This window comes from Gekko japonicus, unplaced genomic scaffold (genome assembly GCF_001447785.1).
Source record: "Gekko japonicus isolate JY-2015 unplaced genomic scaffold, Gekko_japonicus_V1.1 scaffold2632, whole genome shotgun sequence".
In the NCBI taxonomy this organism is placed as follows: domain Eukaryota; kingdom Metazoa; phylum Chordata; class Lepidosauria; order Squamata; family Gekkonidae; genus Gekko; species Gekko japonicus.
In genome coordinates this window covers 99,149-110,784 of record NW_015175446.1, presented here as the reverse complement: position 1 = coordinate 110,784, position 11,636 = coordinate 99,149, and the positions used below count along the sequence as shown (strand labels likewise).

The window sequence follows — 11,636 nt, the reverse complement described above, 5'->3', positions numbered from 1 at the left end:
GGCATTCCTCAGTAGCATAATAATGCTGGATCTTTTCTTTTTACATGATATTAACCCACAGATGCTAAGAAGCCGCAGCCACCCATGAATTCTGCAGGTCAAGGAAGAAGGTTTTGTTTTCACTGAGCCCCCCTGATCCAGCAGATTCCTGGCCTGCTGTGATTATTTGGGATCCGGCAAACAAACACTTTGTTGTTCCTTCCCCCAAATGCTTGGTTTAAATGAAATAAACATATAAGGTTCCCAATGCACAGACTTTGCTCCTTCGTGAAGCGACTGACGTCTCCTTTTTTGCCATCCAGTTGCAGCCAACTTACGGCGACGCAGTAGGCTTTTCAAGGCTGGAGACATTCACAAGTGGTTTGCCATTGCCTGCCTCTGGGTAACAACCCTAGTATTCCTTGTTGGTCTCCCATTCAAATAATACCCAGACCAATGTTCCCTCTAAGCTGTGGAGTCTTGTGAGCAAAAATTCTGCTTTGTGAACTACTGGCATTAACGTTGTGAGTGAGTGGTTTGGCTACTGCATAAACTAGTTTGCTCTGGAGCCCTCCTTCCTGAGCTAAGACAAGAATGTGTGAGCCAGAGGCTAAAAAACTGTGAGCTAGCTCACACTGACTCAGCTTAGAGGGAACACTGCCCAGGGCCAACCCTGTTTAGCTTTCAAGATATGATAAGGTTGCCCGGTCCCCCCCCCCCGGCTACTGGTGGGGGGTGGGGGTGGGGTGGCCAGATCCAGGTTGGGAAACTCCTGGAGATTTGGGGGATGGAGCCTGGGCAGGGGCGGATTAACCATGAAGCAGACCAAGCACGTGCTTAGGGCACCAGGGCCAAATGGGGCACCACAAAGTTGGGAAAAGGGTGAAAAGAAAAGAAAAAAACGAATGAAGATTTGTAAAAACTTGGCTTAGTTTGTACAGTATATTGTGTTATCATATGAATATGGCGTACAATGCCCATAGAGTCCACCCTCCAAAGCATCCGTTTTCTCCAGGGGAACTGAACTCTGTAGTCTGGACATGAGGCGAAATACCAGGGGCTCCCCAGGTCCCTCCTAGAGGCTGGCATCCTGAAAAGTACGCAAACGGAGAGTGATTTCAGCAAAGCGTACTTTATTCAGTCAGGAACAAGACACTTTGGCCGGCTCGCAGGCCAGCTTATATTCCCCCAGAAACCGCCACCCAAAACACCCCCCCACTTCCCAATAGGTTATTTACAGTGGCCGAGAGTTCCATTGGCTCTCGGCCAGGAACCTAGCCCCCTGATTGGAGCGGGCTAGGATCCGCATAGTCCATTGTCTCTAGGAGCGATGCTCACGGTTGTCCCTGGACATGTCTGGACTTGACCGGACTTTGTCGGGACTTGATACACTACGCATCCCCAACAGATCAGGCTGGCCTGGGCTATCCAGTCAGGGCCTGACATTATTTGTGCCAATAAATAAATAAATGTGGCCATAGCAAACTGGGACACGAGAACCAGGGGCTGCCTGAAGGTACCCCGATCAGGACTTCGTAGTAGAACACAGTCTGAGTCCAGTGGCACCTTGAAGACCGGCAAAGTTTTATTCAAAGTATAAGCTTTATGTGTGCGAGCACACTTCCTCAGATACAGTGAAACAGAAGCTCTTCAAGCCCCACTTACAGTAAAGAAGAGGTTGGGGGGCAGCCCTTAGGAAGGACCAGTCACAGCCAAGATGCAAAAGTAGGACTGAAGTTGGATCAGGTGGCCAGCAAGATCAGTGACTGGCAGCAAATTAGCTCATAAATGCAAGGCCTAACAAAGAGATGTGAGAACAAAAGCTAGAGTCCAGTGGCATCCCCGAGGCAAACCAAGCTCAACCCTGGGTGCATGCAAGAATTTCTTCACATACATTGAAACAGATTTCCTCAAATATTACATGCAGGTAGGGGCGGTTAGTTGTCAGGAAGAGCTAATTAGAGTCAAGAAGCATAAGCAATTGAGCAATAGATACAGCTAAGAGTGGAATAACGAATATGGCAGGACATGTAAATAGCAGCAAATTGGCGTACAGATAATAAAGGAGTTACGAACAGATGTGAGAACCAAGTTTGAGTCCAGTGGCCTGTTTAAGATCAACAAAGTTTAATTTCTGGGTATAAGTAAGAACTGAGTGACTTTGCATGTGTAGAGAGATAAGAAGCCGATATCTCTGTTAAGTCCTGGGGGTTCCATTGTCCTGAGTGTTGTAATAACTTGTAATTCAGCAGTCTCCCATTCCAGTCTGTTTCTGAAATTCCTTGGCAAGAAAACAGCTACTTTGAGGTCCCCCATTGAGTGCCCTGGGAGGTTGAAATGCTCTCCTACAGGTTTCTCAGTCTTTTGATTCTTGATGTCAGATTTGTGCCCGTTTTTCATTTGTCGTAGGGTTTGACCTGTTTGTCCTATGTAGAGAACTGAAGACATTGTTAGATCAAGGTGGGTAGCCGTGTTGGTCCGAAGCAATAGAACAAAGTTAGAGTCCAGTGGGGCACCTTTAAGACCAGCAAAGTTTTATTCAAGGTGTGAGCTTTCATGTGCAGGCACACTTCGTCAGACAATGAAATGGAATTACAGATCATAGTTGTATATATAGGAGTGGTTTGTTAAATTAGCATGCAAAATAGTGAGGACACTTTTTTTTAACAGATCAAAAGAATGACAAGTTAGTTCCTGGTTATCATCTGTTTTGGTTCAATTGGGGGGGAAACAACATAGGTAACTGTTAGAACTGGAGTCTGATGTGCCCTGATTTTGAGAATCCTGTCCTTAGACCCCATCCATCTCCTTTCAAGCATGTAGGTAAATGGCATATACATTGTTAGCAGGGCCGGCCCCAGCTTATTTTGCACCCTAGGCAAGGATCCCTTCTGGCGCCCCCCCATGCGCCGCCCCCTCCCCCTGTGAATCCCCCCCCCCCGGTGCTGGTAAGGGCTGCCGCCCTCCCTCGGGTGCTGCTGCTGCCACCGGCCAGAGGATTTCCGCACCGACTGACCCACTTTGCCCGGCTGCTGCCTCGCCCAGCCGCCCAGCGCCTTTCCCAGCTCCTGCCAGTGGAGCCTCCCACAGGCAGGAATGGGCCACGCTGGGTAAAGGGGCTTTTGGTGGGGACGGGCGGGTGCAGTTTGGTGCTCCTAAGGGCCAGCCTGCTCTAGGCGAACGCCTAGTTCGTCTAGTGAGCGAGCCGGCCCTGATTGTTAGAAGATGAGCAGGTAAATAAGCCTGAGATGGTGTAGTTGATGTTGTTAGAACCAGTGATTGTGTTGTCTGGGTGTATGTGGCAGCAAAGTTGGCATAGGACTTTGTGGTGTGAAGTCTTCCTTGGAGTGGCACTCATAAGAGAACATCAGATGGCATGTATAGTTCAGGGGTACCCAATGTGTTCCCCGTGGGCACTATGGTGCCCACCTAGTGTTTTCTTTCACTCTTTCACCGCTCCTTCCCAGTGTATTTTTTAAAACTACCCCTCTTCTCCTCTGTACCTGGACTCCCCTCTATGTGTGTATCTGTATGTACCTCCATCTCTTGTGGTTGGCACTGCCTCCTATGGCAGCCCTTTTGTGGGTGTGCCCCTGTGTCAGAATTCCAAAGGGGTCCTCAGGCTCAACAAGGGGGCGGGCCCCAGCACTAGAGCATTGTGGACCTCGACAACGGGACCTTCTCTAAGGCTCATTTAAACAGTTCAGTCTTGCAGACTTTCCTGAAACTGCTGAAAGTTAGCAATGTTCCTCGTGTGTTCCAGAAAACAATTCCAATGTGCCGACTCGGCAACAGAAAATGCCAAAATTGCCTTAGGAGCTATACGGGAAAAGGCAGTCCCTAAGGTATGAAGGTCCCAGATCGTGAAGGGCTTTCAAGGTCAAAACCAGCACCTTGAGCTGAACATGGAAACAGGCAACCAAGATAGAGACCAAAGAATTGGGGCCACAGGCATTCCACCGCACTATCTTAACATTTGCACTACTGGATTTTGAACCAGTTGTGGGTGCTGCACGACGTGGAGCATATGACAGTCGTCTTGTCCTGAAGGTTACTGTAGGATGGACCAGCATTGCAGTCCAAGCTTGTAAACTGGGCCGTGGTGGGGCACTCGGAACTGTTTGTGCTGCTGTCATTCATGGCTCTTCTCCTGCCCCTCCGTCTCCCCTTTCCAGATGATTCCCTCTTTTCCATGGGCAGCAAGGTCACTGGGAAGTCGTGTGAATACAACGGCACAACATACCACCACGGAGAAATGTTTGTGGCAGATGGACTCTTTCAGAACAGACAAGCCAACCAGTGTGCCCAGTGCAGCTGCTCCGTAAGTAACACAACAGCTCAAAATCCCCGCTGCATTCAGTGCGTTTGACTTAGTAAAGGTAAAGGTTCCCTTGCTCGAAAGCCAGTCGAATCTGACTCTAGGGGGCGGTGCTCATCTCCCTTTCCAAGCCAAAGAGCCAGCCCTGTCCGAGGACGTTTCTGTGGTCACGTGGCCAGCATGACTAAACGCCGAGGCACACGAAACGCTGTTACCTTCCCACCGAAGCGGTACCTATTTATTTACTTGCAATTTCTTGCTTTTGAGCTGCTAGTTTGGCAGGAGCTGGGGCCAGAGACGGGAGCTTACTCCGTCACGCGGCACTCGGGTCTCAAACTGCCCAACTACAGACCTTCTGGTCTGCAGCTCAGCGTCTTAACCTCTGAGCCCCCATGGCCCAGACTTTCTGAGATGCAAAACAAACCTGCTGCAATGAGCACACATGCAGAGTCCTGAAGAGGACTTAGGCTCGTCATAAGAAGGCAGTCACCACAAAAGCCAATGATACAAGAATAGGGTTGCCAGCCCTGTACTGGCAAATATCAGGAGATCTGGAAAGTGGTGCCTGGGGAGGGTGTTGTTTCAGGGGATGTGACATCACATGTGCTGTGACTCTCTAGGACTTCCCTTAATCTCTATGGTAGAGACCATAGAGGCTGATAAAATTCCTAGAGTATCACGGAGGATGTAACATCATTTCCGGGTGGAGTTCTGAAAGATGTGACATCACTTCTGGGTGATGGTCTAAAAATCCTTACAATCTCTATATGGCCTTTACCCTAAGACATTGGGGAAATTCAATCCTATTCCACCCACTTTTTTCTCCCACTCCTCAAATCGTCTATGGGGATTCGCTCAAAGGGCAAGCCTATATGCAGGCATTATGAAGGAGTCATGTTAGGGTGACTAAGATCAAGGAGGGGCCTAGAGTTCTCTCGGAGTTGCAACGGATTGCCAGACTATAGAGAACAGTTCCCCTGGAGGAAAAAACAGCTTTGGAGGACTGACTCCATGGTAGACCACAGTGTCTAGGAGAAACAGAAGTCCTAGACTGAGTTTGCAGCTGAGTTCTCTCTCAAAACTCCACCCTCTCCGGATACTACTCCCAAATCTCCAAGAATTTCCTATGTGGAAATTGGGAACCCTAGGTCAGGTAGAGACCACAACTCTTGATTTCAGTGTTCTTAGTTTATTAGACTTCTGCAGGGCTATTTTTGGGCAGGAACGCACAGGAACGGAGTTCTGGCTGGCTTCCAAGCCCAGGGGGTGGGCACATGCAGCAAGCCCCACCCCCTGCTCCCAGCAGCCCTCAGTCAGGCCATGAGGAGCAAGAAGCAGGGAGGTAGGTTGCAGAGCCCCCCCCCCGCCTTTCCCGGCCCCTGCCATTCCCGGGGTGTTGCCTCATATGTGCTGTCAGGGTGTGGCCTAATATGCTAATGAGTTTCTGTTGTTGGTGTGGCCTATTATGCTAATGAGTACCTGCTGGGCGTTTTCTACCAAAAAAAGCCCTGGACTTCTCTGATATGTGAATGAATCGCGCATTGACTTGCCTTTCCCCCCCTTTTCTAATGGCAGGAAGGAAACGTCTATTGCGGTCTGAAGACGTGTCCCAAGTTAACGTGCTCTTCTCCAGGGTCTGTGCCTGACTCCTGCTGCCCAGTTTGCAGAGGTAAAAGCCAATCCGTTTGGTCTTTCCCCCAGTCTCAGAAATGGCATTTAGTAGCACAAACAGGGACCCATGAGAAATCGTGAGTGAGGGGACATCCCATCCCCCCCCCCACCTTTGCTGCCTCCTCTCCCCCTCCCCTGTTCTCTCTCGCCAGCTGTCAGGATCTACAGCAAAACAACGGAAGTACACGCTTCCAGGAAGGTTTTACTTTTATTGAAAAGCCGTAGATGCAGTAACATGAACACTGTTAGGAATGGCGGGTTACCTATGCGCGTAATAGGATATAGGGCATTCGTATGCAACCCCCCCCCCCCACGTAGTACCCAATTAGATGGGTTCCCGCGCACGGGCATTTGGCAGAGAACTAACGGCTGCAGAAGCTGGGAAGGTAAGAAGCTTCCCACGGATTCTAGACACACCAACTCCTCCAGTGGCCTTGAGAGATACGTGTTACAGCTAAGATACAATTAAGCGCATGGGAAGGAATGCACAGCAATTAGAAAAACATACACCACGCTCATGGCAGCATAGGTGACACCAGCACTGTCTCTCTGGATGGCACAGCTGGTGGGCTCTCCTTCCAGCCACAGTTCCCCAACTGCTGCCATTTAAAGGCCCATGCCAGTATCAGTGGCTCAGCCTCACAAACGCTCTCTTGTTCACTCACCACCCAGACACATCCCCCCCCCACTGCGTCTGTCGTGGTGGCAGCAGCAGCTTGGGGGGCACTGGTGGAAGTAGGCCGGTCGGCAGCAGGTGGGGGATGTGGGGGGGGGTGGCGGTGGAAGAATCTCCTGGTAATCCTCCCCCGCCATCTCACAGCACACGTCCCCAGGCAGCTGTCTCCTGAGTTGTAGGCGACTGATTTGGGATTCTTCTGCAGACCTGAGGGTTCCCCCAGATTTGGAGAAATATTTTCCTTCCCTCAACATGGCCCCAGTCTGCGGATTTAAATATCTATTGGTGGGGCATGTTGACTGTTACATACATCGGTAGCACTTACAGCAGATGGTTTTGAATTTTGAAACTGCAGGACAGCTTCTTGGCGAGCAACTTGGACTACCGGGCTGGCCCTGGCGCCACTTGGAAATCTGACTTGGGACCTAACGATGTGTCACATTCTCCTCGTGTGTCCCCAGGTGACAGGCATGCATCAGGCCTGTAGCTATGGTGGGGCCGCTCAGGGCTCTGCCCCCTCAAATGTGAGGCATGCCCCACAACCACTGCTGCCCCTCTCCCCCCTCCTCCCCCTCTCACTCCTCCTGTGACATTAAAAGGGCCCTCCAGCTGATCGACGGGAGCCTGTGGCCCGCCGATCAGCTGGAGGTCCCTTTAAATCTTGCAGCCGCCCACTCCCTCCCCTCCTCCAAGATTTAAAGGGCCCTCCAGCTGACCAGTGAGCTCTTTACATCTTGCAGGAGGTGAGGAAGAGGGGCAGCTGCTGGCCGCCAACCTTCCCTGATTCCCAAACGTCCTGATCTCCAAGCGGTGAAGTCGTCGCTGGGAGTTCAGGGAAGGTGTGTGGCCGCCACCTCCCTCCCTCCCTCCTCTCCCCTCCCTCCTCCCCCTCCCCTGCTGCCCCACAACATTTCCCATGCCCCACCAACCCAAAATCTATGGCTATGGGACTGGCCTGCATAGACACAATGTGGACCAGGACCTGACATGAATCAGCACTGGGGAGTCACTATTTGCCCCGTTGGGCTACAAGTAAATTTCCCCTATGAGGCAAATAGCAGCTCCTGGGGGCCATTCCAGGCAGGGTAAAGAGCGTGAGGGGGAGACAAGCCACTTCTCCCAGCACACTCCCTTTCTGATCCCAATGAGGCCTGCATGCACCTGGAAATGAAGTTCCAAGCATGGGACTCCCAGAGCACATCCAGTTGACCGGAGCGGGGCAGACATGGGGGTGCATGGGGACAATGAAAGGGCCCTGTGGGATTTGGTGCAATTCCGCAGAACCTGCAAGACTGAGTTGTTCCACCGGGCTTACAGTTGAGGGCAGTACGGAGGTCTTGGTCAGTAAGACCCAAAGGATTGGCCTCCCCCTTCCCCCCTCCTCTCCCCTTGTTTCCCCCCCCTCCCGTTCCCCTTCTCCAGTGGTTGAATATTTCCCCTTCGTATTGGGTTTATGCCATCTTGATTTTATATAACTGATTGTATTGTATGGATTTTAATGTATTTTATCGATTATTGAATTAGTTGATACTTTGACATTTTAATTGTATGTTGACGAACTGATGTTACCCACTCTGAGCCGGTCTTCGAGAGAGCGGGCTATACATTGAATACATAAATAAATAAATAAACATTGCTTTGGCAGCAGCTGCCACCGCAACATCAGGATCTTCATGTATGACTGAAAATAAGCCGTGGCAGCCATTTTGTGGCTGGCTCCGCCTCTTGCAGCAGCCATTTTGTGGCCACGCCCACCATGTTGTATCAGAGTTCCAAGGGGGCCAACATAGGGTTGCCAGGTCCATCTTCGTCCCTGGTGGGGGACTTTGTGGGGCGTTCCCGGAGGGGGCAGGGCATCCCCAACACAATCACATCATGTTCGGGACATCCCCGCTCCAAGCCCCGCCCCCCCAGCATTTTTGCTGGCAGCCACCCCTCTCCCTAAAAGCCTGCAAGATTTAAAGCGCCCACCGATCAGGTGGAGGGCCCTTTTAATCTTGCAAGAGGGGAGAGGGGCTGCCACCTTTAAGTGCTGCCGTCTTTAAGCGCTTGCAGCCGGCAGCCCTGTGCACCCGGTACCTGCCGTCCAGAGGCACTTAAAGGCACCCCTTTAAGTGCTTCCAGCAGGCGGGCCCCGCTCCCCTGATCTCCAAGTGGCATCGCCACTTGGAGATCGGGCTTGCAGGGCCCGGTCCCTGCCAGCTGGAAGCACTTTAAGGGGTCCCTTTAAGTGCTTCCAGCCAGCGGCCCCACATGCCAGATCTCCCAGTGGCAATGCCACTTGGGATTCAAGTGCGCAGCCTGCAGCTGCCCCTCTCCCTCCCCTCTCTCAAGAGAGAAGGGAGAGGGCTGGCTATGGGTGTTTGGGCTTGGGGGCGGGGCCGGTGCCTGGTTGAACACCCCCCAAAAAAATCCACATAAACCCTGCTAGGCCAGGGGGTCTGGCAACCCTAGGCCCACAGTCTCAAACAGGCTGGGGACCCCAATGCAGAGAAAGGGTCAGGATATTGGCTCTGGGTTGCCTCTTGGTTGGCTGGCTTCGCACAGCTCCTAAAAGGTCCTCATCCTGACATCATGCCTGGGCATCTCGCCAGCATCAGGATCCCCCACCCCACCCTCCCCCAGGGTTATGGGAGCCCAGACAGAGACTATGGTTTACCACTGTTCATTTTATACGCTGTCTCCTTGATAAACAGGAGCCTAGTCATCGCTTTCCTAGTCTACGCTCCTTATTTGCTATTTTTGGCTTTCGGAAGAGGTTAGTATTCAACTTTACCTTATATGGTGGGTTTGGAACTGAAGAGGTGCAGTGTCGAAAGAGATCTCAGAGTGCATCATCCACATCACACCCAGTTAGGGTAACCGGGGGGCCCTAAAATGGAAAAGGGGGACTCGTGTTTTTTAAGAGAAGTGGGGACAGGCTGCAAATCCACCCCCAGCGAGACCCATAGACAGCCTCTACGGTCACCAGCGTTCCCTCTAAGCTGAGTTAGTGTGAGCTAGCTCGCCGTTTTTTAGCCTCTGGCTCACATATTTTTGTCTTCGCTCAGGAAGGAGGGCTCCAGGGCAAACTAATCTATGCAGCAGCCAAATCGCTCGCTCACAACTTTCATGCCAGTAGCTCACAAAGCAGAATTTTTGCTCACAAGGCTCCACAGCTTAGAGGGAGCATTGACGGCCTGAAGTACGAGGGGCACAGAGTCCAGAGGGAGGTTATTATAACTTCTCCCTGCAATTTGCTTCAGGTCCTCAAACCCACCCACGCAGGAAACTTCTTTTTTAATTTTTTCAAAACAACTTCTGTATTTTTAAAAGTTCTCACCCCTGCTATCTCCCTTTCACGTGGGCACAAGCGGATTACGTTCACTGTGCGGCTCTAATAAAGCTGTGTATTTGCATGAAAGTGTCAGCACTCTTCGGAAATACGATCTGCGGGTCAGTTTTGTAATCCCTGGAAGCCTGACTAGCATTTGAGACATATGTGCAAACATTTTCACCCAGTTCCAAAGCCAATTAAGTACTTGGGTTTAAGCCAATTGAGCCCCTGCGTTTTCAATTTAATTAAATTACCGTCACAGGCTTCCCAGCATTACCGTGATTTATGCAGCTTTTCTACCATCCTGTCAATTATTCCTTTTTTGTAAAAACATGAGAGAGTCTTGTGGCACATTGGAGACCAACAGATTTATTATGGCGTGAGTTTTCCACTTCATCAGATGCATGAAGTGTGTCCACACTTGGCAGATATATACACACATGAGCTCAGGGCTGCGGTTCTCCAACAGTGGATCAGGAACCAAAAGTGGATTGAGATTCTAACAGCTGGGTTGTGAGGCCAGGAGAGGGAAGCAAGAACAGCGCGACCTGGGAGACGAGACTCAGAGAGAGTCAACAGCGTATGTGGGATTTCTGGGGATATTTTGGTTAATATGGCAGAGTTTTGCCCCGTCATAGAAGCGTGATACTGAGTGCAGTAAATGAATCTCCCGAGAAGTATATTGCAAAAAAAAGAGGGAAACTTACGTTTATTGAAGTAGACCCAGTTCACATTCAGGTGGCAGTCAAAAGAAGATAAATAAGCCTAATCTAAAGAGTGCTTTCCCTATCACAAATAGCCAGCTTGTCTGGCATCATGTGTGTAGGAGTATTTACAGGAGAGACCTGCAGAGACACGTGTCTCCATGCAGGGGTCGTTTCGTAGAAAAAGAGCTAGAGGAACTCATTAGCATAACTCATTAGCATATGCCACACCCCCTGACATCACCGGAAGTGTGTCATAAGGCCACACCCCCTGACATCACCGGAGGTGTGTCATAAGTCCACACACCCCGCCCCCAACGGTCCCGGCATGAGGGGCCCGGCAGTGGACCTGTAAGGCCAGCGGGAGTGCAAGGAAGCCCCGCGAAGGCCCTCCCTGGCCCCAGGCAGGCAGGGGTGGGGGGAGGCAGGGGGGGAGCAACTTGCCCTCCCTCTTCTCCTGCCTCCTCCTGGCTGAATGAGGGCCGGAAGCGGGGCGGCCAGAAGCAGGGGGCGGGGCTTTGTCATGTGCCCCGCCCCCATACCTCACCCGGGGGAACTGCGATCCCCCGCGATCCCCCCCGAAATGACCTCTGTCTCCATGGAAGGCCATGTGAGAGAGGGAGAGGACAAAGGGAGAGAGAGAAGAGGGGTCAGAGGGCTGCTCCCAGGTTAAGACAAAGAGAGGCCTCCTATTCGAGGAGATAACACCTATGCACCCTTAGAGTAATGTAGCATCCTCCAATCCCCAAGCATTGCTGTTGCTCACTCCGATAGGACTGCCTTCCCACAATGTGCAAAATTGCCATAAAATATAGCCTGCAACTCAACAGTGCCTTGACCTGGGTGGCTCTGGCTAGCCCAATCTCGTCAAATCTTAGAAGCTAAGCAGGGTCAGCCCTGGTCAGTATTTGGATGGGAGACCACTGAGGAATACCAGGGTTGCTATGCAAAGTCAGGCAATGGCAAACAACT

The 11,636-nt window shown here is 51.3% G+C and overlaps 1 protein-coding gene across 1 annotated transcript in view; it reads left to right on the top strand.

Annotated features, from left to right (window-relative positions):
* CHRDL1 (chordin-like 1) overlaps nt 1–11,636 on the top strand; it is a 90,507-nt gene that overhangs the window by 49,230 nt on the left and 29,641 nt on the right. The window contains exons 4-5 of the mRNA XM_015425874.1: nt 4,155–4,300; nt 5,873–5,966. Coding sequence (XP_015281360.1) covers nt 4,155–4,300; nt 5,873–5,966 — 240 coding nt within the window. The remainder of the gene's footprint in view (nt 1–4,154; nt 4,301–5,872; nt 5,967–11,636) is intronic.